This window comes from Fragaria vesca, linkage group LG1, assembly GCF_000184155.1.
Source record: "Fragaria vesca subsp. vesca linkage group LG1, FraVesHawaii_1.0, whole genome shotgun sequence".
Lineage (NCBI taxonomy): Eukaryota > Viridiplantae > Streptophyta > Magnoliopsida > Rosales > Rosaceae > Fragaria > Fragaria vesca.
The window spans coordinates 13,030,831-13,055,241 of NC_020491.1; the positions used below are offsets into that span (position 1 = coordinate 13,030,831).

General features: G+C 38.2%; 5 protein-coding genes across 5 annotated transcripts; all 5 read left to right on the top strand.

Moving 5' to 3' along the window:
* The first annotated feature begins 3,139 nt into the window (after positions 1-3,139).
* LOC101309965 (protein SCAI-like) lies at positions 3,140-8,255 on the top strand. The gene is made up of 9 exons (XM_004288115.1): positions 3,140-3,643; positions 4,592-4,798; positions 4,927-5,178; positions 5,843-5,909; positions 5,991-6,170; positions 6,307-6,398; positions 6,877-7,059; positions 7,183-7,319; positions 7,443-8,255. The coding sequence occupies exons 1-9, from the start codon at positions 3,140-3,142 to the stop codon at positions 7,627-7,629; spliced, it is 1,809 nt and encodes a 602-aa protein (XP_004288163.1). The 3' UTR covers positions 7,630-8,255.
* Positions 8,256-8,938: 683 nt separating this feature from the next.
* On the top strand, positions 8,939-10,532 carry LOC101310256 (histone H3.3-like). Its single transcript, XM_004288116.1, has 5 exons — positions 8,939-9,009; positions 9,462-9,533; positions 9,612-9,688; positions 9,803-9,893; positions 9,992-10,532. The coding sequence occupies exons 2-5, from the start codon at positions 9,462-9,464 to the stop codon at positions 10,160-10,162; spliced, it is 411 nt and encodes a 136-aa protein (XP_004288164.1). The 5' UTR covers positions 8,939-9,009; the 3' UTR covers positions 10,163-10,532.
* A 676-nt stretch (positions 10,533-11,208) lies between these two features.
* Positions 11,209-13,094, top strand: LOC101298946 (pentatricopeptide repeat-containing protein At4g02750-like). The gene is made up of 2 exons (XM_004289252.1): positions 11,209-11,809; positions 12,148-13,094. Exons 1-2 carry the CDS (start codon positions 11,209-11,211, stop codon positions 13,092-13,094), a joined length of 1,548 nt encoding a protein of 515 aa, XP_004289300.1.
* A 618-nt stretch (positions 13,095-13,712) lies between these two features.
* Positions 13,713-16,677, top strand: LOC101310549 (putative WEB family protein At1g65010, chloroplastic-like). The gene is made up of 2 exons (XM_004288117.1): positions 13,713-13,732; positions 14,210-16,677. Exon 2 carries the CDS (start codon positions 14,233-14,235, stop codon positions 16,591-16,593), a length of 2,361 nt encoding a protein of 786 aa, XP_004288165.1. The 5' UTR covers positions 13,713-13,732; positions 14,210-14,232; the 3' UTR covers positions 16,594-16,677.
* Positions 16,678-18,827: 2,150 nt separating this feature from the next.
* On the top strand, positions 18,828-23,685 carry LOC101310831 (lanC-like protein 2-like). The gene is made up of 5 exons (XM_004288118.1): positions 18,828-19,063; positions 19,363-19,550; positions 20,011-20,122; positions 21,827-22,297; positions 23,083-23,685. Exons 1-5 carry the CDS (start codon positions 18,896-18,898, stop codon positions 23,425-23,427), a joined length of 1,284 nt encoding a protein of 427 aa, XP_004288166.1. The 5' UTR covers positions 18,828-18,895; the 3' UTR covers positions 23,428-23,685.
* The last annotated feature ends 726 nt before the right edge of the window (positions 23,686-24,411 follow it).

Sequence of the window (24,411 nt, forward strand, 5' to 3'; positions counted from 1 at the left end):
ATACTTGACCAAGGAAAAGAAAAAATACAATCAAGACAAAAATTTATATCATTCACAAAAACTTTTAGTCTATTTTACATTATAGGATCCCTTCACAAGGTCATCTAGAAAACTCTCAAAGACAGTGAGGGAAATTATATAAATAAAAAACATAAGTTTAGACTAGAAATGAAGTAATTATTAACCTAATTGTCAAACTATTAGCCAAAGTTAAAACTTAAAGGTCAAGTTTTCTTTGCCCTAATATAATACAGATTAATTTTGTTTCAGGGTTCTTGTCGTGTAATTATCATAGACAAAATAATGTAGGATTTGATGTGTGAGAGCTAGGTGTGAATACACATTATTATATGAAGTCTAGGGTTTAGCAAGTTCTAAATTCAATAATAATGTTATGATTCCATTACGTAATGAGAACAATTAATTTGTATATGATTAAGCACATTATGCTCTGTGTTTGATGTACTTTTTCATCGTAACTAGTCGTTGTGATCATACAATATGAATCTGGTATGAAATTTTGTGCATTCAGGTACTTTGTGCCAGCAGGGAATGCCAGCTGATCGGAGCTCTTTTTAGAGGAAGAGACATTCACTATTGAATTTCTCATTATTAATCACATGATTGTCATTTATGTATTAATCTGGGAAAAATTCTACAATGTGTTAATATATACGAATGATGTGATGCATCAATTTTGTAAATTAAGTCTTCAAACTAGAAATATTAGTTATCGAAGTTGTAATATGAGTCCTTAAAGTTGTAAAAAAATTTAGTTACAACATTTGAGGACTCAATTATCCCTTTAAGGACAAATTAGGACTAATGTTGTAACTAACTTTTTTTACAACTTTAACGACTCATTTTACAACTTGAGGATAAAATTGATGTATCACATGCATTAACACAACCTTGCCTTGCCCTTAGTTTGTATATTGTACAAGATCGTAAACTAATCTAATTTTTATTTTTTAGACATGATAACAAAGACTTGCATAATTATAAAGTTGCCGGATTGCTTAGTATGATACTCACATGTATATAATTCAAGTCCCGACTCCCACTAGTTTGTGGTCAGTAGGTTTGAAGGGTATTTATGTTCGTGCGTTTGCAGCGCGCAAGAGATTAGTTTGACTTTGCTAAAATACTCTCGTGGATCTCGGTTTGAATACTGATTAGGTGGGTGTATAACTAATTGCTAATGTAACCGAGTTGGATTGTTACCTTAGTTTCAATTAAAAAGTTAAGACTTATTAGGCAATATTTACTCTTTCGGCATTCGGCATTATATGTAGTAACATGCGACTTGAAACAACGGCATATGACATATGTAGTAACCTGCGACTTGTAACAACTAATCATCTATCTCCTGGTGAATTAAGGAGATCTAAGCAAATCGACTTGTGCACTGAAACTATACGTACACTTTTCAAATTTCAATATAGGTACTAGAGTTTTAACAATTGACTACAAATTTTAGCTATCAGGAAAGAACCAGCTGCTGACCAGCACTAGGCAATTGGAAGTTTGGAATTAATGACGTTTCCTGCGAAATTGTGGCATCATGCACCACCATGCAGCATTATATATACGATTGTTATAAATATTTATACCACTTATGTAGCAGGGCATATATGTCCTTCATCTAAAAAGAAACGAGAGACGTCCAAATTATTTCTCATAACGGTAAGGTTGCAATTAAAGGAGTTTTATTTTTTTAATTAGGAATCATAACTTCTTTGAAGAAGAAGCAAAAGTTTAAAGGTTACAAACATAATTACGGCTTGAAGAAAAAAAGAGTAGATAATGTGGCAGGTCAGAGCATCTCCAATAGTTTCCCAAAAATTTATCTAAAATGGGGAAACAAAAGCTAAAATCTCTAAAAAAATTATGTTTAAAATCCAACAGTTTCTCAATTTTGGAGATTTCAGCATTTAATACAACAATAAAATATACTATATCATTATTAATTATAACAAAAAATATTATATATTTTATGTAATATTAAAATACCTAATAAAATATTCTATTGTTGTATTGAATTCGTTGGAGCACGTGAACAATTTAATTTTAGGGAAGGAAGACTTTGCTGCAAATTTGGAGAATGAAAGCTTCTCTTTCTTCTCCATCCCCATTTTGGAGAATGGGATAAGGAAACTATTGGATCTAAAAACAGCTTTATATTTCCCAAAATTAAGAAGTTTAAGAAAAATAAAGAAGTTGTTGGAGATACTCTCACAAGCAAAGGCAACAAGAAGATGTGTCACTTCATTCCCTTTTCGATTATGATAGGAAAATTACCTATGCATTAGTGTTTCAGTTTCAATAATTGGGTTGGTGTGTTTGTGCTGGTAGTGTTTAAGCTATCAAACCGAGTTTATTTGTATTTTGTAGGTTGAGTTCTTTAATCCTGCAACCCGAGTTCAATTCACAAAACTTGAAACTCTTAAAGTATCTTTTTCAACAAGACATGAAAAATTTCAAAAGTGATAAACGCAGAAATTTCAAAAGTAGTCAGCTCATCTCTAATTCTGAATCAAGAGATGAGCCACTCAAGACCAAAATATGTCAAGGTACGATAGCAACATCATCCAAAAATTCTCTCGTATTCTTGAAAACATAAATCACACAACACACCACGACATGATTCAAAAGTAAAACAAATTTTTTCCGTTCTTTATCCAACTGAAAAAAAAAAATCAAATTCGAACAAAGTCGGATAATATTTGTAAGCCAGATACAAATTCGCCACACAAATACAAAACCATGGTCACACACAAAATCAACCTCAACAATAGAACCCCAAGCCAAAGATGAAAGCTCTAGTCTAGGACCACCTGAGAGCAGTTGGCCACTCAATATTCTCTATCACTTTTCCACATGTTCCCTCGTCACCAAACCCCAAATATGTCACGGCCAAAATTTCATAACGCCGCCACTGTTAAATTTCAGTGACACAAAAAAAAACAATTACCACCCAGATAAAAAAAAGAAGAAAATTATATAAAGCCCAGAAGAGAATGCAGAAAAGTCCACTACCTCCTTCTTCTTCTTCTTCTTCTCCTCCTAACCTCCTTTACACAGTTTCCGATGACCTCCACCGGCGACTGTAAAAGCCACTGAAACTCAAGCTCCGGTGATGTCAGACACCGACGTTGTTTCCGGCACGTTCCGGGCGCTGGTGGAGAGCGCGGACCGGAAGTTCGCGCGTGTCCGCGACGTGCCGGCGTACGGGCGCGTGCACAACCAGCACTACTTCCACAAGGTGTTCAAGGCGTACATGCGTCTCTGGAAGTACCAGCAGGAGAACCGGGCGAAGCTGGTGGAGGCCGGTCTGAACCGGTGGGAAATCGGCGAGATCGCGAGCCGGATCGGCCAGCTGTACTTCGGTCAGTACATGAGGACGAGCGAGGCGAGGTTTCTGGCGGAGGCGTACGTGTTCTACGAGGCGATTCTGAGCCGGAGGTACTTCGAGGGAGGAGCCAAGGGTTTGGGGAAGAAGGAGATTGGAGTCCGGTTCAAGGAGCTGAGATTTTACGCGAGGTTTTTGCTGGTGGCGTTGATTTTGAACCGGACCGAGACGGTTCAGCTGCTCGCCGAGCGGTTCAAGGCTCTGGTTGATGACAGCAGAGCCAATTACCGGGTTAGTTTTTGGCTTTGAACTTCATTTCTGTGATTAGCAGTAGAAATTTGAAGTTTTGAAGTCTATGATTTGGTTAAATTTTCTGGATTTTTGTTTAGTTATTTCTATAATTAGAATGCTTATATGAGCTTCAGTGTGATTTAAATCGATTCGATGAATTGGTACTGGAATGTGAATACTGGTTTAGTGAGCTATGCAATGAAGAATATGATGTGTGTTATTTAATGGCATGGTGAGTGAATATGACCTGTTGTTGAAAACAGATGGGAGTGCTAGGCTGTAGGGAAAACGGAATAAAGAGAGGAGATGTGCATTGTTTAATGAAACTGGTAGCTTTGGCTGAGTTTTTACGGTGGTGGGGAAGGCAACCCACCCAAGTGGGTGGGTCTTATAATTCTTGATGTTGAGAGATAAAGGAATGCATAGAGAAATTTTCTTCTTCAGTGGGGAAGTCGCTTTGCGATACTTATTTGCTGGTTTTTACAGTGGATTATAACATATTACTCAAAGGCAGACTCAGTTGAAATTACGTGGAATTATTAGTTTAGGACTGAGAAATTAAGAAATTACATGGAATTGTTAGGTATAGGACTGGTACCTGTGAATTAGCTTCTCTGTTTGCAAGGTGACAGACACACTCATGTGGATTAGTATGGAGTGATGGATAAAGACTGCTTTAGGATTGAGTGAATTGGTGAGATGTGATAGCTCTCACTTGAATTACTAACTAGTCTAATCAAGCAATGTGAAGTTTGAAGTTATAGAATCTTTTAGTTAGATACGCATTGAAAATGTCTCATCACTGAAGCAACTAAAACTGAATTATTATGTGAAAGTTATTCAAATCTTAACTGATTTATTGGGATATGTTTCTTTACATAAATTCTTGCATATTTCTTTCTTTGAGGTATCTGCATGATTTTGGACATTGGAGTTATCTCTTCTCAGGAAACTAATTTTAAAGAATGGAGGCTAGTGGTGCAAGAAATTGTGCGATTTATGAAAGTTGATACGGCCTTTATGAATGTCAGGCCATTGCGATATTCTGCCATGTTTGATTCACATCCGGCATCTCTCCCATATGTGGCTCGTTTTCATGCAAAGAGGGTTCTTAAATTTCAAGACGCACTGCTGACAAGCTATCACCGGAACGAGGTGAATAATCTTCTTTTTCTTTTTCACACCGTTGGTTGTTGGTTTTAATTGATTGCAGATGAGGGCGCAACAAATAGCCGTCAAAGAAGGAAAGCTTTTTTTTAATGTTCATGCACTCTGACTTGCAGGCCAAGTTTGCTGAACTTACATTGGACACATATCGAATGCTGCAATGTTTGGAATGGGAGCCTAGTGGGTCTTTCTACCATAAGCGCCCTGTTGAATCAAAAGAGAATGGCTCTTTTATTGAGCACTCTGGGGCTTCTGCGGCTTCTGGGGTCATTGATATGAACTTGGCTGCAGATATGACTGATCCAAGTTTACCTCCAAATCCAAGGAAAGCAGTTATTTATCGTCCCTCGGTGACACATTTGATAGCGGTTAGTATTAAGGCCATGCTTATTAGTTTTATTGCAGTTTCTTTTTTCAGTCTGTAAGAGTAAACTATGATATGGATACCAGGGCCTGCCTCTGCAATTAAGGATCATCTAAGAACGTTGAAAATCAAGTCTCTGCGATGCACAGGGGCATGGACACGGGACATTAAAAATGATAATAAAAATTGACAAGGGTTGAAGAATATAGGATAGAGATGAAACTTTGTTTCACCATTTTGCATAATTGTTTCAAAATTATCTATTTAGAAATTTTATATTTACAAAATCAAAGGCGGTATGTGAGCTTGCATGTGTGGGGTTTGGGCATGCACCTTCAAGCTGAGATAGGAATGCATCACAGCTTCAATATCCTGGCAATATGAGGATTGTTTAGGTTGTATTTTTTTGACAAGCAATGCCATGTTTAGGTAACCTTGTTGTTTGAGTCAGCTCTATCATGTAGTAAAATTAGAGCTCTGATGGGTGTTGCTAGTTGTAGCGGTCTTTTATGTGCTGTAACAGAAATGAAACCATAAAGGTGGTTTGATTGCATCTGGATAGTGTGGGTTCCTCTATCTGTTAAGCAATTGCGAATGTGAAATGGGATATATTCATTTTCTGAAGTGGATATATAACTGGCAGACTGATATTAATAATGAATTGGCAGGTGATGGCTACAATATGTGAGGAACTCCCTGTGGACAGTGTCATGCTCCTGTACCTGTCAGCCTCAGGTGAACTTTGATTTTCTTAGGATGAAAATCAACTCAATATGTCTTATCATAGCAGATTAGTGAACTTGATCAATTGTGCAGGGACGGCTGGTCGTAGTAATGTTAATCAGCTTTACACCTCTGGAGGATCACAGAAATCGTCAAAAAATAAAGTTCCTCTCCCAAATCAGAATACGTATCGGGCTGAATCTTGTAATGGCAAGGCAGAATCAAGTGGCTATTATGATAAGTATCTGTGGTTTGGTCCTAGAGGGAATGGCGGTAGGTTCCTGTATTGAATGACTATTCCAGTTTGCTTAATTTTTGAGCATATTTCTGCACAGGAACTTGTTATTTCACACATATTTTGCATTTTGTATTGTTGTTCCACTCTAACATTCCCTCCTTTTCATTTCAGGTGAGAATAACCTATACCCTGGAGACATAATTCCTTTTACTCGCAGACCTCTTTTCTTGATAGTTGATAGTGACAACAGCCATGCATTCAAGGCAGGTTTGTCAAAACTTGTGCATGACTATACACATATACATCAGTTTCCGTAACAGATATGTTGTCTGTATTAAAATTCACACTTCCATTATTTCATATGATATGCTTTATCCTGTAGCCAGTTTTGATCTGTCCAAAGTGATAGTTTACTGAATGTTATCAGAAGTACCATAGTTTGAGCCATTCTGGCTCAGTTGCTTAAGTATGTCTTGGGTATCTAAACTCATAGGACTAAATATGCCTTCTCAGAAGGTTGTAGTTGCAAAATATATATATATATATATATCTAAAACTATTGACCCATTCCTCCCCTAATGCAACTTTTACGAGTTTATATTCTTCCCTTTTTGATGGGATTTAGAAGCTTTCTCCAATTTGTGTAAGCATTGCCAGATATTTGATAAGACTCATTGATTGATCTGCATTTGCATTCTGTCTGTTAGTCAAACTATTAACAGTAGAAGTTAATGCCTTCAGGTTCTACATGGTGCGGAAAGGGGAGAGACAGCTGCTCTGTTTCTTTCACCTTTGAGACCAGCATTCAAGAATCCAGCTGATGCTGATTTAACGCAAAACGGAAGTCAGTTCACCTTTTTCTTGACTGCCCCTCTCTCAGCATTCTGCCAATTAGTTGGTCTCTCCTCTTCTGATACTGAAACAGTAAGTAGTTACTTGCAAGACGAGCCAGTCCAAACAAAATAAAAAAATTGAAAACTTCGACTTATTGTACTTCCATCAATCCAGTGATTTGTAGTTGTTTCAATTGATCTGTTCTGATTTTAGGACGTCTATAACGGTGCTGAGGGCATACTTTCTGATGCCTTCTCTAAGTGGGAAATAATACTCTGTACATCAACAAAGATGGATCTGGTGTGGGCCCAAGTTATGTCTGATCCATTTCTACGGCGACTTATTCTAAGGTACTTATCTTTCCCATCTATCAAGCAACAAATCTTTGTGTCTGTAATAAACTGCTATGAATTATATTTCTTGGATTGTTGGTCAAAATAAAGGAAATGCTTACCAGATGTGTCCTTTTCCAGATTTATATTCTGCAGAGCTGTGCTTTCGCTCTTCTGTCCTCCAGAAGATAGTGAACAATATTTGCCAGTTTGCCTACCCTTTCTTCCCAGTTCTGTCTCTCCAGATTCTGAAGTAGTACAGTCTTGTATCTCCAGACTTGCAAAGCACCTCAGAGTAGATGACTGTTTTAACTTTGATGACACGTGATTACTTTATAAGGAACTCGACACCTATCATAGCAAGATTGTACTTATAGCGTTACATCTACTGGGGTTCATGCCTAGTCAATCCGGTGGGATGACAAGCTATGTCAATCAATTAGCTTATTTTGGTTTGAGAAGATTATATTGGTTTATAGGCTGGAAATATAGGGGGCCGGAACTTGTGTGCGGTTGTTTTCTCGCCAATATGCAGCATTGCCGTGCCTTGATGATGAAAAGTGGCATGTTATTCTGGTTAGGTTGGTGTCTTATTATTTTGTAGGTTGTGAGATTTGCCAGGTGAATCTTTGGAGCTTGTTTCAGTTTACTTACAGTTGTCAATACCTTTGTACAAGAAAATCAGCTAGTGAAATGAGTCTAAATTATTTTAAGCTACGTTAGTGGTAGTTTTATGTTCTTGTAGAAGCTGCTGAATAATTAGATGCACAAAGCAGTACAGAGAAATGCAACTCCAGAATTTGATTTGAGGCTTTGGGCTACTGGGTATTTTGGCTAGTATTTTTTATTGCTGGTCTTTTTACCAGGGTGTACTTTGTATTTGTACAAACGGCTTGATTTGTTGATGATGTTTCTTTTTAATAGCAGATTTTTGTCTTTTGGGATATTGATGACACCTCTTCACCTCTTGTTAATGATACAATTCTATAACTTCTTTTAAACAAAAACAAAAACCACAAATACAGCCACAAAATAAGGGTCAAACCTACGGTCATGAATACAATTCTATAACTAATTTGAACGAAACTACGGTCAAGGATACAATCCTACAACTTATTTGATCATAGAGATGTTAAAGAGATGTTAAAGTTTGAAAGAAACCAAAAACAACATACTGGGCGATGACCAAAATAATTCACCGAATTATTTCTAGAGGCTTAAGCATAGAAATACATGAACACGAACATGCTATGATTTTCCAGTGGTTAGATTCGACAGTCGAAATGTAGTTCGAAGAACAATAAAAGCTATTCATGATCTACAATTTCATGAAAATAGAAAAACGATAAACTAGAATCACACTTAAATTGGTATTAGTCCCCAGGATCCGCGTCATGGAGCTAACCTTATCAAAACGCTGTTCCCCACCAATAGAAAACAAGCATTAGTCTCTCCCGATCCGCGTCACGCCCCCAAACCCTCATCTTCACCGTCCATTCAAACCCAGAAAACACAAACAAGCCCCTCCTTCACCGTGGGATATCATTTAGAGAAAACACACGGAAACCAAATCCCCACCGTCCGTGTTTAGAATCTGGCCCTATATATAGGCCTTTACCTTCTGTACGTCCAAATCTTTAGTTCATTTAGAGAAAGAAAGAAAGAAAGAAGAGAGAGAAAGAAAGAAAGAAGCGAAGCAAAATCTGAGGTACGACTTTTTCTCCTTCATTTTATTTTTTCGAAATTAGTTGATTATTTCTCTGAAGCTAATTTAGGGTTAGGGTTTGGTTTCCTGTTCTAGTTTTCGTGATTTTCGTTAGGTTGTGGTCTTGATTTGGGGTGAGTATTCGTGTATGTAGGTTCGGATTTAGGGTTTGGTTGTTTTCTATGGTTTTTATGTTGTTGTATATCAATGGGTATAGATTTAGGGCTTTCGAATTTGCTTAATTAGGGTTCATGAAGACGTAATTGTTATAATCTGGATGAGATATGATGTGTCATGGTTATGGTTTAGATCTGTTCTTGTTATGGTTATGTTTAATTTCTGGAAGAGTTTCTTGAAAATTGTATTGCTGGTTTTTGTTTGTTTGTTGTAATTCGTAATTTATTGGTAATTTTGTTGCTGATTTGTGTTGAAATGATTTTGATTGTGTGTTTCAGATGGCCCGTACTAAGCAAACTGCTCGTAAGTCAACTGGAGGAAAGGCTCCAAGGAAGCAACTCGCCACCAAGGTTTTGTGATTCTGTGTTGGTTAATGTTTGTTTTGATTCTTGTGTTTACATTGATCTAATGTGATTCTTTTGTAATAGGCTGCTCGTAAGTCTGCCCCAACCACTGGAGGAGTCAAGAAGCCCCACAGATACCGCCCTGGAACTGTTGCTCTTCGGTAAGTTGGTTTGCCCTGACTTTGATTAATTTATGTTTGTCTATTTGTTGGTTTCTGTTATTGGTTTATTTGTTGCTGTGATTGCTTATTTGCTTTTGAATCGTGTTTATGCAGTGAAATCCGTAAGTACCAGAAGAGTACTGAGCTCCTGATCAGGAAGTTGCCATTCCAGAGGCTTGTTCGTGAAATTGCCCAGGACTTCAAGGTATAAACAAACAGCCTTTCAAATGCTGTGTCTGTTTGATGGTTCAGTTTTGTTTACAGTGAATTATTGTGCTAACCAATTGATTCTTGTGTTTGCAGACTGATCTGCGTTTCCAGAGCCATGCAGTTCTTGCCCTGCAGGAGGCTGCTGAGGCTTACCTGGTTGGTCTGTTTGAAGACACCAATCTCTGCGCCATTCATGCCAAGCGGGTGACCATCATGCCTAAGGACATCCAGCTGGCTAGGAGGATCCGGGGTGAGCGTGCTTAAGCTCGCCTGCAATGGAGGATGTGGTGGCTGCAGATGGAAGGAAGGCGGTGTTTTGCTTGGTTTCTTTTAAGTCAGATCAGATAGATATAGGCTGTAGGTTTGGTCCTAGTTTCTAGGGTGGTTTGTTTATAGGCAAGACACTAGTAATGGTGCTTGGGGTGTTGTTTGTAGTATTTGGAACCTACGTTTTGTTGGTCCCTTAATTGTTGTATTTTGTTATTTTGGTTGTCTGCAGCTTCACCAAATGGGTATTGAAACAACTTACTATTTCATCTAATCTAGTTCTGTTTGTTATGTCTATTTGTTCAAAAATGATCATAACGTGCATTGGCTATGGAAATTGTGTAATAAAGATGCATGTTATTGTGCTTATACTGGTTCTTCTGTATCTTTCTGTGTCATCTTTAAAGTTCCTGGGTCAATGTTGGTACTGGATTGATGGATTATCTTGGTGTTGCAACCAAGGCTTAACATCCTGTTACATCCAGGAGACTTGTATCCCATTGTTTATGTTCCTGCTTACAGCTTATTTAGAAATCTATCCAAGCTTTGCATCCTTTAAATGGAGTTGAAATTTCGTCTTACTCGAGACTCTTTTAACGCCAGAAACTGAGAAAGACTGAATGAGGGCAGAGCAAAGCAGATTAGCAGGGCCTGCAATTCTGACTGGATAATCTTTAAACCTGGGGTTCACATATCTCCCTAAGAAATGGAACGGTACGAAACTAGGTAACCTACTGTATGCACTAAACTAGAAGACGGAAACTATCCCAAGGTCTATTACCAAAAAAATAAATAAATAAAGCTGCTCATCACTACTTGAAGAGTAACTAGCTTTGCGCTTCAAATCGGTCTCTAGTGATGATGTTGCTATTCCTGGGCTGATGATACTACTCAAAACTCCCGTCCGTTTAATTCCAGGTTGCTGTTACAAAACCCAACAACTAAAGCTTTTCTCAACCCATGATGTGTACTCTCGCAACCTCAAGATTGGTTCTTTGTTTCGAGCGGGTCAAATTGAAGCTGCCCGCCAAGTGTTCGATGAAATGCCCCAACGAGACGTGGTCACATGGAACTCTCTCATTACTGGGTACTGGAAAAATGGCTACTTTCAAGAATCAAAGCAACTGTTTGAATCCATGCCTCTTAGAAATGTGGTGTCCTGGAACTCCATGGTAGCCGGGTGTATCGAAAATGGGATGGTTGATGAGGCTTTCGACTACTTTCGAGCCATGCCCGAGAGGAACATTGCTTCTTGGAATGCCATGATATCTGGGTTTTTGAGGTGTGGCCGGGTGGAGGAAGCTAGTAAGCTTTTTGAGGAGATGCCGCGTAGGAATGTTGTTTCTTATACGGCGATGATTGATGGGTATGGGAAGAGAGGGGAGATGGAGAAGGCAAGAGGGTTGTTTGATGTCATGCCAAGTAGAAATATGGTTTCTTGGACTGTGATGATTAGTGGGTATGTGGAGAATGGGAGGTTTGATGAAGCTAGGGAATTGTACAAGCAGATGCCGGAGAAAAATGTGGTTGCAGTGACTGCTATGATCACTGGGTGCTGTAAGGAGGGTAAAATGGAAGAGGCTAGAGATTTATTCGATGAAATTCGGGTGAAGGATGATGTCTGTTGGAATGCAATGATAACAGGTATGCGAATTGCTGTTTAGTAGTCCCTCAGGAAAACCATAGTGTGTTGGTGGAGGATTTCATGTGAAGTTCATGAGTCGCGACATAACGATGTGTACTAGCTCCAACAAAGAGTACTTGTCGAGAAACAGCATTTTCAAGTTATTATAGATTTATAGTATTGTTGAGATTTGAAGTTGAGAAAAATGGTAGTGAGTATGTAAATTAGTTTGATGTATTGAGACATTATCCATGAGTTCGAAAGAGTTATCCTAACAACTTATATACATGATACACTAAGCTTGACTACATTCCTACTTGGACAGGATTTTTACTTGTTATCTTCTTTCTATTTGCAGGCTATGCACAAAATGGCAGGGGAGAGGAAGCATTGATGTTACATTCACAAAAGCTCAAGATTGGCTTGCACCCCGATAACTGGACCCTTGTTTCTGTTCTAATGGCTTGTTCTACTCTTGCGTCACTGAAGGATGGAAGACAAGCTCATGTGCTCATTATTAAACATGGCTTCGAATCAAATGTCTCCCTATGCAATGCTTTGATTACCATGTATTGCAGATGTGGTGCAATTCTTGACTCTGAGTTAGCTTTCAAACAAATTGAGAGTCTGGACCTTGTCTCATGGAATACCATTGTTGCTGCATTTGCGCAGCACGGTCTCTATGAGAAGGCTATTGCTTTTTTCAACCAGATGAGGGTGAGTGGCTTTGAACCGGATGGCATAACATTTCTTAGTGTCTTATCTGCTTGTGCTCGTGTGGGGAAGGTGGATGAGAGCATGGATTTGTTCGACTCAATGGTCCATAACTATGGTATTTCCCCCAGGTCGGAACATTATGCTTGCTTGGTTGATCTATTGAGTCGAGCAGGTCAGTTGGAGAAAGCTTGCAAGATGATCCAAGAGATGCCATTTGAAGCAGACTTTGGGATTTGGGGTGCTCTTCTTGCAGCTTCTAGTGTTCATTCAAACGTTGAAATAGGGGAACTGTCTGCTAAGAATATGTTAAATTTGGATCCCCAGAGTTCTGGCCCTTATGTCATATTGTCCAATATCTATGCAGCTGCCGGAAAATGGAACGATGTTGCTAGAGTGAGGAGTTTGATGGAAGAGCATGGAGTCAAGAAGCAACAGGCATATAGTTGGACAGAGATTGGGAGTAAGGTGCACAATTTCATCGGAGGGGATATATCACATCCAGATGTCGATAAGCTTCATTTGGTGCTGAAGAAGATCAGCCTGCATATTGCTGCTGCTGATAATTTTGCAGACATCAGTGTATCATGAGCTGTTCTTGTTCACCAACAGAAGTGATGTAAGGCAGGATACAATTACAAATGTTAGAAGTATGAAGGGTATTATTTGATATGTTCTGTGGACTAGTTGATGATTCTGAAAGGCTCAAATGGTCTGAAGACTAAGTCCCAGAGACGCAACCAAGATTTGGTTTGGGAGGTGTCCATGAATTCTCTTAGAACAAAAATATTGGTCAAATGGAACTTCTCAGACGGTACATAATAAGTAATATATCAAAGTTCTTCTCCAGTTTCAGGTTTCTTCATTCCAAATTACTCATCTATTTACAATGGCGTCGGAAAATGAAAGACCATTTTTATATCTCTTTGTAACTGTCACCAAGTCAGTTGCCAATTTGATCACAACAGACTCCAAAGACTATGTGAGCCGACCAGAGGTTGGTCATAGATTGAAATTGTTTATATCTGCAGAAAGGTCAGTTTTGTCAATCAACATAGATTTGTTCCCACCCGCCAAATAGGCTTCTTTTGTGGAAAACCCGCCAACCTCGGACTTGTTCACCAAAACCAATCTCTCTCCCTGTCTATGTTTGTAGCTGGTGACATTCTAAAAATAGTAAAATCTTGCAGCAACATTCATCACTATTCCACCTCGAAACCGAGGCCAAGGTACTTTGTTTTTCTTGTATTCTCCTTGTAATTGCCGATTCTTTCTTTCTCTGCAAGGCTCTATTGTCTTTTGATTAATTGTCTTTCTCTTCTGAATTGATAGGAATTCACCTTGTTGGCTTCTGTTCTTTCCCACCCTATCATTTGCTTTCATAACCTTGGGAATTTATTCTGTGAAATAAACAGGGTTTCCTGATCCGGGGTTCTCGAATTAGACCAAAGTAACATTCTTTGGTCATATTGCGAACCCATTTCTGCATCAAAACCAAACACCTCTAAGATACAAATATACATGTGGTATTCTCCTTTTCCATATTTTTCTTTGAATTTCGGAACATGTTGTATTTCGATTTGTATCAGACTGTTTTAGAATGAACATGCTATTGTATCTGGATTTTTTTTTTAATATTCTTTTTCTCGTTTTGTATTGGATTATTATTTTGAATGATAATGGATGTTTTATGCAATTCATGGTAGAAATAGATTGCTGGAGCTTGGACATGCAGCAAAAAATGGAGCAACCTGAAGAGAAAAATCTCGGGATGAAGGAACAATTGAATGCAGTAGAGGTAGAGCGAGATCGAGCCCTTGATGAACTAAGAGAGATGAAAAAGATGGCACAGGAGGCTAACATGCGGCTTAGTGAAGCATTGTCAACTCATAATGTCAAAGAGGTGCACTCTCAATTGAATTCCGTGAACGAGTTACTGACAAATGCAAAGCAAGAACTGAAGAATAAAGAGCAGAATATAGAGTCGTTGAAAGTTGAAGTTGGAAAGGCCAAAGATTTGGAGCTCAAACTGGCAGAGTATGTAGAAAATGCTGAGGCCAACAAGAAAGTTCTGTTGTCTCAGAGCGAGGATCGAATTCAAGAATTGCAGCAGAAACTGACAGAGCATGTGGAAACCTCAGAGTCTCAGACGAAGGCTTTATTGTCCGAAAAAGAAGAAAAAATTCGGGAATTGGAGCTCAAACTGGCAGAGAACACGGAAACCTCAGAGGCTCACAGGAAGGCTTTATTGTCTGAAAGTGCAGAAAGAATAAGGAAAATGGAGATCACATTGGCAGAGAATGTTGAAACCAATGAGGCTCAGTTGAAGGCTTTGTTTTGTCAAAGTGAGGAAAGAATTCGGGAACTTGAGATGGAAATAGACAAAAGAAGGACATCAGAAGCAAGAATCCTTGATTCGTTGATCACACAGACAAACCAACTGGAGCAAACAAAGAATTTACTTGAAGAATCAAAATATGAAATTGATTCTCTTCAAAGGAAATTAGAGAGATGGGAAGAGGAGTCCGTGCAGAGCAGTGAGCTTAGCACATCTCATCTTCAGGAGAGCCATGATACTAGTCTTTCCGTCAGGGATGATTTAGAGAGTCTCAGGTCCGAGCTTCAGTTGACAAAGGAGAATTTGGTTGAGAGTCAAAAGAAGGAGCAAATTGCGTCTTCAAAGGTTGACATATTAAATGAGGAGGTACGTGCACTAAAACACGAGCTGAAGTTGACAGCCAAAGCTGAAGAAAACGGAAAGAAGGCAATGGATGACTTGGCTATTGCCCTAAAAGAAGTTGCCACAGAAGCCAATCAGCTGAATGACAAACTGCAGATGACCAGAGCTGAGTTAGAGCAATCAAGGGCACAAGAAGAGCGTTTGAATGTGATTATAAAGACCAATGAGGAAGATTTTAAATTGATGTTGGATGAAGTAAGGAAAGAAGCTGAGAGGTACAAAAACACTGCTGCCAGGTTGAAAATAGAACACGAAGAGTCGGTTTTGGCATGGAGTGGGAAGGAAACTGGCTTTGTTGACTGTATTAGAAGAGCAGAAGAGGACAGACAGGCTACACAGCAAGAGAACTATAGGTTGCATGAATTGCTTCTTGAGACGGATAACAAGGCCATGTTGTCAAAGGAAGAAAATAGTAAATTGCGTGACATACTTAAACAGGCCCTGAATGAAGCAAATGTTGCCAAAGAAGCTGCAGCAATTGCTCGACTTGAAAACTCTCAGCTCAAAGATAGCCTGGAAGAAAAGGAGGAGGCCTTGAATATTCTCACCCGAGAAAACGAAAATTATAGGGTGAATGAAATTGCTGCTAATGAAAACATTAGGGAGTTGAAGCGATTGCTTATTGAATCATCAAATAAGGACAGCAAGAAAGATGAAAAAGAGAAACCACCATTAAAGGATGTGAAAAAGGAGTCCAAGGATAAGACACCTACAAAGGACTTGAAGAAGGAGCATAAGGAGTCAAAGAAAGAGTTCAAGGATAAAACACCTACAAAGGAATCGAAGAAGGACGGTAGGGACAAAACACCTACAAGGGAAGATAGTGGTTACCATTCCTCGTCAGATAGAGAGAAGGAGAAAGAGGCTGGAACCATTCTTGGCAAAGTTTTCAGCTTCAGTCTCAGGGAGCTCAAAGTCTCACACTCACACGATGATCATGTTGTTCATGTCGTTCATGATGACGACGATGATGATGAGATTCAAATAAACGAAGCTCTCAAAGGCTCGATATTTGAGGTGCAGTCTCCCGGATCAGCTCATCACCGGAGAACGTCTTCTACATTCACAGATGATGGAGAACCCCTCCATCCAGAGGATTTTGATAATCTAGATGGGACTCATGCCGAGAACTCAAGAAAGAAGAAAGCCTTGCTAAGAAGATTTGGGGATCTTATAAAGAGAAGTACTGCTTATTCCTACTCGAAAAAGGAGCCGTCACCGGATCATCCCAAAAGGGAACTACTACCTGACACAAAGAAGGAGCCCTCACATGAGCTCAGAAAGGAACCTTCGCTGGATTCCAAGAAGGATCCCTCACACGATACCAAGAAGGAAGCATTACCAGAATAGTTAAGCTGTATGTTTGCACTGCTCTTGAAGTTCTGATATTTAGTTTAATCTGATTTTCTTTCACAGCATATTGTAGCAAACGAATCCAATCCTGCTCTAGTTCTAGAGAACTGCAAATATGAACGATGTCATTATATACAGTTCTAGCAGAAATTGTACTTGTACATTGATTTCAGGAAATTGATATGGTTAGCAAATTCAACTGTTTTTCTAGTACAATCTCAGTGTAGTGCAGGTTACCATTGACTTCTGCGATTATACAATCCCATGTTTTTTTTTGCTTTTTCAATTGTTTAGACATTTTTCAGACTTCACCAAGAGCATCAAAACCAAAACATTGAAATGTTCGTTGAAGAGTCACAATTGTGATATTGGAGAGGAAATATTACGTTATAAAAGTGACAAATTGTTCGCGGAAGAGTCACAATCATGATGTTTGGAGAGGAAATATTCTACATTATAAAAGTAATTAATAAAATATAAATTACAGAGTTTTAGATGGGTATCAATTGTACTGAGACTTGTTAGGATTAGAACCAACACTCTACGAATATTTGAATTGAGATAATATCGATACAATAATGGATAACGGGTCATTTAACACGTCAAGCATCACATTATTGCAATATATTATCCTGGCTTACCATAATTTCTGATCAATCATGCAGTAGGTCAGGAGGTGTTCATTCCTTTCCCCAGAAAGGATGTTTTCTTTTCAAGTTATGTGGAAAAAGTAGTGGAAACCAAACAACGATACCTAAATGTCTCGTATAACATTGGGGTTGTAAGCCAAAACATCACACGATTCATATCAATCATATGATTGGAAACAATACTACGATGGACCGACTTGGTCCAAAACCATCAATCACTTGTGAACACTAATTATGTCACGTCATTCACACTCGAAAAATCAAGATGCCATAACAATCACAAACAAAATATCAAACTGGGAGCTGGCAAATGGAAAGTTACGTTCTCAATTACATATTTTGTTGAGAAATTCCCGTACAATTTAGGGGCTTTTACCTTGTTCATTCTTCACACTCTACAAAAGGAACAGAAATTAAAAACATTTCTATGGTATTGTCAACATACACCAATAGTCCAATACCTTGTTGGATTGTTGTTTCCTGATAATAGACTAATAGAGCCGCATCTCGTTTTCATGAACATGACATCCTTTCACCTTGTTCATTCTTCATGTTCATACTCATCATTCTATTTCGATAAAACTACAACGCGTGTCACATGTCATGTTCGAATTACTAATTACATTCTTCAATTGTTAATTTTCAATACAAATATCTAAACCCAGAAATACTAAATCATCATGTCACTTACAATGGTTAAACCGATCTCTACTATCAAAACAAACATCAAATATCTTTCACAAGGGAGTTATTCTAATGCAGACTCTTAAGTTGATGACTAGTTAATGACTTTTCTGTTTATGGTTTAAAAGATCAATTTTTCGATTACATTTTGACATCTCATCCGTTCAGGTTTTAGGTTTATATAAGTAAATTATTTCTATAAATTTTCAACTAAATTGGTGTTCGTTAAAATAACAAACTATATCAAATTAATGAACGAACCAAATTTGTCAAATATGAATTGTTCAAGTTCATAATTGATAAATCACAATGTCTTAACAATTTTCAATAGAGCTGAAAATTTAGAAAAATGATATACTCATAAATACTTATAAACTGAAAAATGAAGAGGTGGATATAAGATCAAAATATGGAATAAGCCAAAAAATCTTTAACAAATTCTCAATTTAAAGTTCTCGTTAGAAGAGCTTCCTCTTCCACAGTACGACTAATATACAAATTCTGCAAATGAACGTGTCACATACCTTGACCGTCTTCCTCTTTTTCTCTGTCTTAACTCTCCCTCCTCCACCGGTGTAGCTTTGTTGTCAATTATGGTATTCATGGCACGATTAAATCATGATCAAAACTCTTGATTAAAGAAAATAACAATATCATTCCGGATAAAAAAGTCAAAATAAACAATAATATCCAAAAGGGTTCCCTGTGCAAATTGCAGGAGCAGGGAATGTGATTCGCATGCACCACTCGGCAATAAAATACTCGCTCCGTACAGTTTAAGCTAGCCTACGTGGCACGCGTAGGAGCACCTTTGTCCTCCCTGCACCGCCACTCCATAGAATCACAACTGGACACCTTTCGCCCCCGATATATACCTTTCCTCTTTGCTTAATCTTTCCTCAGAAACCAAACTTCAGTTCAATTAACTCCGAGAGAAACAGAAACACTGATACAGATAACACGACATGTCGTCTGTCGTGGGTTACTTAGCTTCGTCGTCGTCGTCCTCGCCGGAAGGCCACGACGACGGCAACAACGAACGCCTCGATTTCGTTCGTCCCACAACCACAACTCCCGACTTGTCACTCCCCGGCGAGACATTTCTTCACGCAGCCGTGTCCCTCAAGGACCAGGTACGACGTCGTATGACTGTTCCGGTTTCGCTACTTGGCTAGTTAGCTGTCATATTTAAGGAAGTGAAATCCGCACTCTCTGTTTTACGATCCATACTCGTTCTTTACTGTTTTAGTAAGTGTTTGTATCTCTTTATAAAACTTTCGATCATAAAAAGAAAGAACGAGCATTGGTCGGAAAAATGGTCCCATGAATCGAAATTGGTATCTATGTTTCAAAACTAGTTCGATTTAGTAATTATAATTTGTGAAGTTGTTTGAAGTATTGAAGAGGAGTTTGGATTGGTTTGTTTGTATAGGTGGTGAAGGCGACGTGGGAAGGAGAATGGAGCTCCGGGATGGGGTTGGATCCAAATGTTTATACGGGTCTGATGGGCACGGCGTTCACGTGTCTGAGGTCGTACGAGGCCACCGGAAACCGACAGGACTTGCTACTGTGCGCCGAGATAGCCGATAAGTGCGCGGCCGTCGCACGTGTGTCCGCCAGGTAATCTACCTGTTCTGTGTTCGGACAAAGTGTTTAAGATCTTACGTGGGACCGATATAGATAATTTTTAAAGTTTGAATTTTAAGGTTTCTTGCACTCTTATCTCTTTGTAATTTCTTTTAAGGATTTTGCGTTTGTGATACGTTTAGAAATCAAATTTTATACTTTTAACGAAATTTCAAATATAAATGTTGTTTTTTGGTGAAGTTCTGATGTTGAGAATATAGACATGTTGTTGCCTTGGTACTTTTTAGTAAAGTTTGGAATAAGTTTCCCTTGTAATTTCACCCGAAGAGTGTTCCCTGTATTGTTCTACAATTTAGACGCGTTAGCTAAAGTTTGACTATGTTTTAGAAATAGTCAAATAGGGAAATGCTTTTGGGGGGGGGGGGGGGGGGAGGGGGATATGCTATGATATTTCAGCTTTGTTCTTAAATTTGGCATTTTGCTTTATATGCAGGCACGTGACATTTTTATGTGGTAGAGGAGGAGTTTATGCTCTTGGAGCTGTTGTGGCTAATTTAGTTGGGGACCAACAAAGACGTGACTTGTATTTGAACCTCTTCCTTGAGGTAAATTTCTTATGTCCAAATCTTAGCTTATTAATAATCTCTGATACAGATGACAGTAATCTTATGAAAATAGGAATAGTTATGTAAAATTACTTTACATTAATGCAAAAGTAAAATGATTGAGGATGTCTGCATGCTTTATTAAAGGGTATGAGGGTTTGATTTGTCGAGACTCGAGAGTAATAGCTTAGGTTGGTGTCGAACTACTATAGTTAACTTATAACTGAGAGAAATGATCATATTCTCATTTGGCAAGTAAATTTGATATTTTAATAGTGAGCTCCCTACGACTGTGATGCTACGAATCTTCTAGACAGTGAACTTGGGATTGCTTGAAGGATTGTCAATCCCTGATTTTTTTTTAGTGAGGTTTGATGAGATAGGCTCTTTGACATTGTGTGTGATAATGAGCATTCTTTGTCTTATGCTCACGTCTTGTTGGGGGTTGATAGAAATGTCTCACAATATCTTGGAGCATATTCTTACCCAAAAAAGAAAAGAGGAAATAAAAAGAAAAGAAAATAAAAAGTGGCCATTTGAATCATCTGGTCATTGTTTTCATGAGCTTGTATCAGTCATAACTTACGGTTCACTATCATAACATATATCCTTGTTTCTCAGAGAATTTTTCAGTCATTTAAATTACCCCATATCTGCCGACGTATCATAGTGGCCCAGCACTTGAATAGTCTCATTGGATGGTCCATTTGCGTGTGGTTTCTTATTGCTTATTGAGAATCCCTTGTCTAGGGTCAGTACAGTATGCTTGATATTTGCAGTTGCAGCAGCTACAAAATTTTCTCAAGTAACGGTGAGGTCTATACAGAAGTATATGACACCTTGGATGCTATAGCTGATTGTATCTTGTATTGAATTTTGATAGCTGGAGTTGAAACCATTTTGACTCTTCCTTGCCAAGTTTGTGGTATACACCAATTTTTTCTGTGCATATCTCTCTAGAGAGTTGAGAGATGAAGAAAAAGGACTTGTTAGTATGATATTTATGTGCTTTCTACATGGACTATGTATGCATATTCTATTTGAGATCCCAATATCCAGGCTGTTCAATCAGTATTACTAATGAAGATGTTCCTATCAAATGAAATTCAAAATCTGTACTCTGCAAAACCAAAGACGTTACTTTTATGGAAACTACTTGCCCACTGGCACAGTAGTCAGTGTATATAGCTTGTTAAGCTTATATCGACTACGTTTAGTGTTTCGATCCTATTAGATTTGATTATAGGGTAATTTGAAAGTTGCATAGTTTCTGCAGGACTTGTGTTTTACTTATGTTATCTGTCAGCCTTTAGAGAAATATGTGTTTTTGTGTAGTCAATAATGTAAACACATGAAGCTCATTATTTTGACCTGTTAAAAATGGTTTACGAAATTTGAGAAAAGAAAATTATTGAAATGAGAAATACCAGTTAGATGGATCATGTGTATCTGAAATGAACCTTGAATTTTGATTGATCCTTTGAGGCTTTGAAGCTAGAAATTTGCCCTTCCGACCCTTTCGTAGCTGCATCTTTTTGTCCCTTCCAGGTCCTTGATGCATGTCATTACTGACTAGAATCCGTAGCATATGCCCATCATATGTGGATGAATAAGTCTTGTGTGCTGCAAAGGGAAAATAGATCAGCTGTTTCATTTAGAATGTTCTTTTTGTCCCTAACACTTAATTGGTTTATCACGTACTAGGTAGCACAAGAGAAGGCTCTATCTGTTGGGCCCGAGGAAGGTGGTTTTGGAATGTCATATGATCTTCTTTATGGGAGAGCTGGGTTTTTATGGGCAGCTTTGTTCATAAACAAGCATTTTGGAGAAGACATTGTACCCAGTGAACTTCTGATGCCCATCGTTGATGCTGTGTTGGCTGGAGGAAGGGCAGGAGCATCTGATAACCCTTCATGCCCCCTTATGTACAGATGGCATGGTACAAGGTACTTGGGGGCAGCAAATGGTGTGGCTGGAATTTTGCAAGTGCTACTTCACTTTTCTCTTTCAGATGAGGACGCAGAAGATGTGAAAGGAACCCTGAGGTATATGATGGCCAATCGGTTTCCTCACAGTGGAAATTACCCCTCAAGCGAAGGGAACCCGAGAGATAAGTTTGTGCAATGGTCCCATGGTGCAGCCGGCATGGCCATCACCTTGTGCAAGGCATCACAGGTTAGTAACTCCAGCAGAATTAATTTTTCTAATGTATTGCCATCTTGTCTAGTTGAGATACATATTGGTTATGATGCTTGAGTAACTATTGAGACAATGTTGAGAGTTTATGTAATTCTTTTTTGAAAGGAGAGTTTATGTTATGATGCTCAGGTTTTCTAACATATAGAAGAAAACCTCGATCAAACCAATAAATTTTTCAGCGCAAACTTGTTCTATGTGCACATTTGACATTTTCAGCTTAGCAGTATTGCGAATTGATTTGGGTTGTATGTTTCAAAGATCTGACCATGCATACATGCAATTGTAATTAATTGAATCTGTGGATAAATTCATTGATGCAACTGGTATGCATACATGCAATTGTAATTAATTGAATCTGTGGATAAATTCATTGATGCAATTGGTTGTATTAATACACAATTCAAAGATAAGATCGAAGTTGATTCCATTTCAGTTAGAAATTAACTACACTTTGATGTAATCTTGATAGAGGAGTTGCTTGTTAGGCAGACTCAATCTTCTCCTAAAACCCAGCCATCTGATTCTCCTCCCATAGAGAATTCATAGGCTGTTTTGATTCTATGCTATAACTACATATCAATGCTATTATTTGTATTTACTGTTTTCCATATATAGAATCTAGAATAGCTAGTATATATCTGTACAATTGTAATATCGTGAATCAATTTGTGAGTCGTAATGTGTGTCTTTGTCTGTTTCTCCATCTTCTTCAAGGCATTACTGAATTAAAGTCAACTTAATTATTTTATTTTTCTCCTCAGGTGTTTTCAGGAGATAGAGACTTTCGTGATGCTGCGATAGAAGCCGGAGAAGTGGTGTGGAAGAATGGTTTGCTGAAGAAGGTAGGCCTTGCTGATGGTGTGGCCGGGAATGCCTATGCCTTTCTTTCTCTTTATCGTCTAACCGGAGAGAGCATCTACGAAGAGAGAGCAAAGGCATTTGCAAGCTTCTTGTATCACAACGCAAGACAACTCGTGACTGCGGGGCAGACTACACATGGGGCTGAACATGCCTATTCTCTTTTTCAAGGACTTGCTGGAACTGCTTGTCTCTGGTTTGACGTGCATGTTCCTGAAAACTCAAGGTTCCCAGGTTATGAACTGTAGGTGCAAATGAGGAACTAATTCAAATCTTGTTATGAGATCATTATAAATATGAACCTGTATTAATTCCCACCCTAACAATGTATATAGTGAGATGTCAGTTACCCAGGGTAAAATTATATCTGAACTTTGTTGATCGATCGTCTTTTTTTCTTTCTTTGTTTTGAATGGGACAGCTGTGATAACAGTTACCGGAGATAACTGGAATCATGATGTAGGTAACTATTTTCTAGTAAACTTGAGACTGTTTGATATGTATTGTGAAGCAGAAAAAGTGAAAACATAACAAATAGATGGATTTATATATTTGTTTGGCAGTCAGTGGTGTTCTGAGCAACAAATGTAAATACAAGTTGCTTTGTTGATAAAGAGATGTCACAAACAACTGGAAAAGTAAATTTAAATTGAAGTTGTTTTGTTGATAAAAGGATAAGTTACACCGGAGCAAGGGGCTTGTAGTGCATTCATCAAGGTATTTTGTTAATGTGTATGTATTCGGTGTTTGAATTTATATATAGTAATATTTCAGAGTTAGTCAACATCGCCGATCGATGAGATAAATATTTGTTTGATTTTCTCCGATGTCTCATATTACACTTATTAGAATTACTAGCCATGGCCATGAGTCCTATGAGCATAATGGTTGAAATGGACATTTATTCGATTTTCTCTAATGTCTCATCTTAGTCTAATTTTTTTTTTTTTGTTTGAAAATTTATCCAAGTCTTATTTGCAGAACACATGTATATTTCAATACAACTCAGTCTGAGTATGACTTTATAGTTTCGAATCACATTTAGCTTATACTAAATCTTTCAATCGAAACTTCCCGAATCATTTGAAAAGCATGGGATCTACAAGCAATAATATATGTGATTTCGTTACATGCTTCATGTTTGGGGCTCAATTAACGTGTGCTAGATAACAATTAAAAAAAAAAAAAAAAAAAAAACACACACACACACAACAAATAATAAAGTAAGGTAA

Bases quoted from the DNA above. Each gene is read 5' to 3' on its own strand.
- LOC101310831 (XM_004288118.1), top strand. From the start codon at position 18,896: ATGTCGTCTGTCGTGGGTTACTTAGCTTCGTCGTCGTCGTCCTCGCCG. The intron at 20,123-21,826 runs GTAAATTTCTTA...ATCACGTACTAG, and splicing joins ATTTGAACCTCTTCCTTGAG to GTAGCACAAGAGAAGGCTCT. The intron at 22,298-23,082 runs GTTAGTAACTCC...TTTTCTCCTCAG, and splicing joins CCTTGTGCAAGGCATCACAG to GTGTTTTCAGGAGATAGAGA.
- LOC101310549 (XM_004288117.1), top strand. From the start codon at position 14,233: ATGCAGCAAAAAATGGAGCAACCTGAAGAGAAAAATCTCGGGATGAAG.
- LOC101310256 (XM_004288116.1), top strand. From the start codon at position 9,462: ATGGCCCGTACTAAGCAAACTGCTCGTAAGTCAACTGGAGGAAAGGCT. The intron at 9,534-9,611 runs GTTTTGTGATTC...CTTTTGTAATAG, and splicing joins GGAAGCAACTCGCCACCAAG to GCTGCTCGTAAGTCTGCCCC. The intron at 9,689-9,802 runs GTAAGTTGGTTT...GTGTTTATGCAG, and splicing joins CCTGGAACTGTTGCTCTTCG to TGAAATCCGTAAGTACCAGA.
- LOC101309965 (XM_004288115.1), top strand. From the start codon at position 3,140: ATGTCAGACACCGACGTTGTTTCCGGCACGTTCCGGGCGCTGGTGGAG. The intron at 6,171-6,306 runs GTAGGTTCCTGT...TTTTCATTTCAG, and splicing joins TGGTCCTAGAGGGAATGGCG to GTGAGAATAACCTATACCCT. The intron at 7,320-7,442 runs GTACTTATCTTT...GTCCTTTTCCAG, and splicing joins CTACGGCGACTTATTCTAAG to ATTTATATTCTGCAGAGCTG.
- LOC101298946 (XM_004289252.1), top strand. From the start codon at position 11,209: ATGCCCCAACGAGACGTGGTCACATGGAACTCTCTCATTACTGGGTAC. The intron at 11,810-12,147 runs GTATGCGAATTG...TTCTATTTGCAG, and splicing joins TTGGAATGCAATGATAACAG to GCTATGCACAAAATGGCAGG.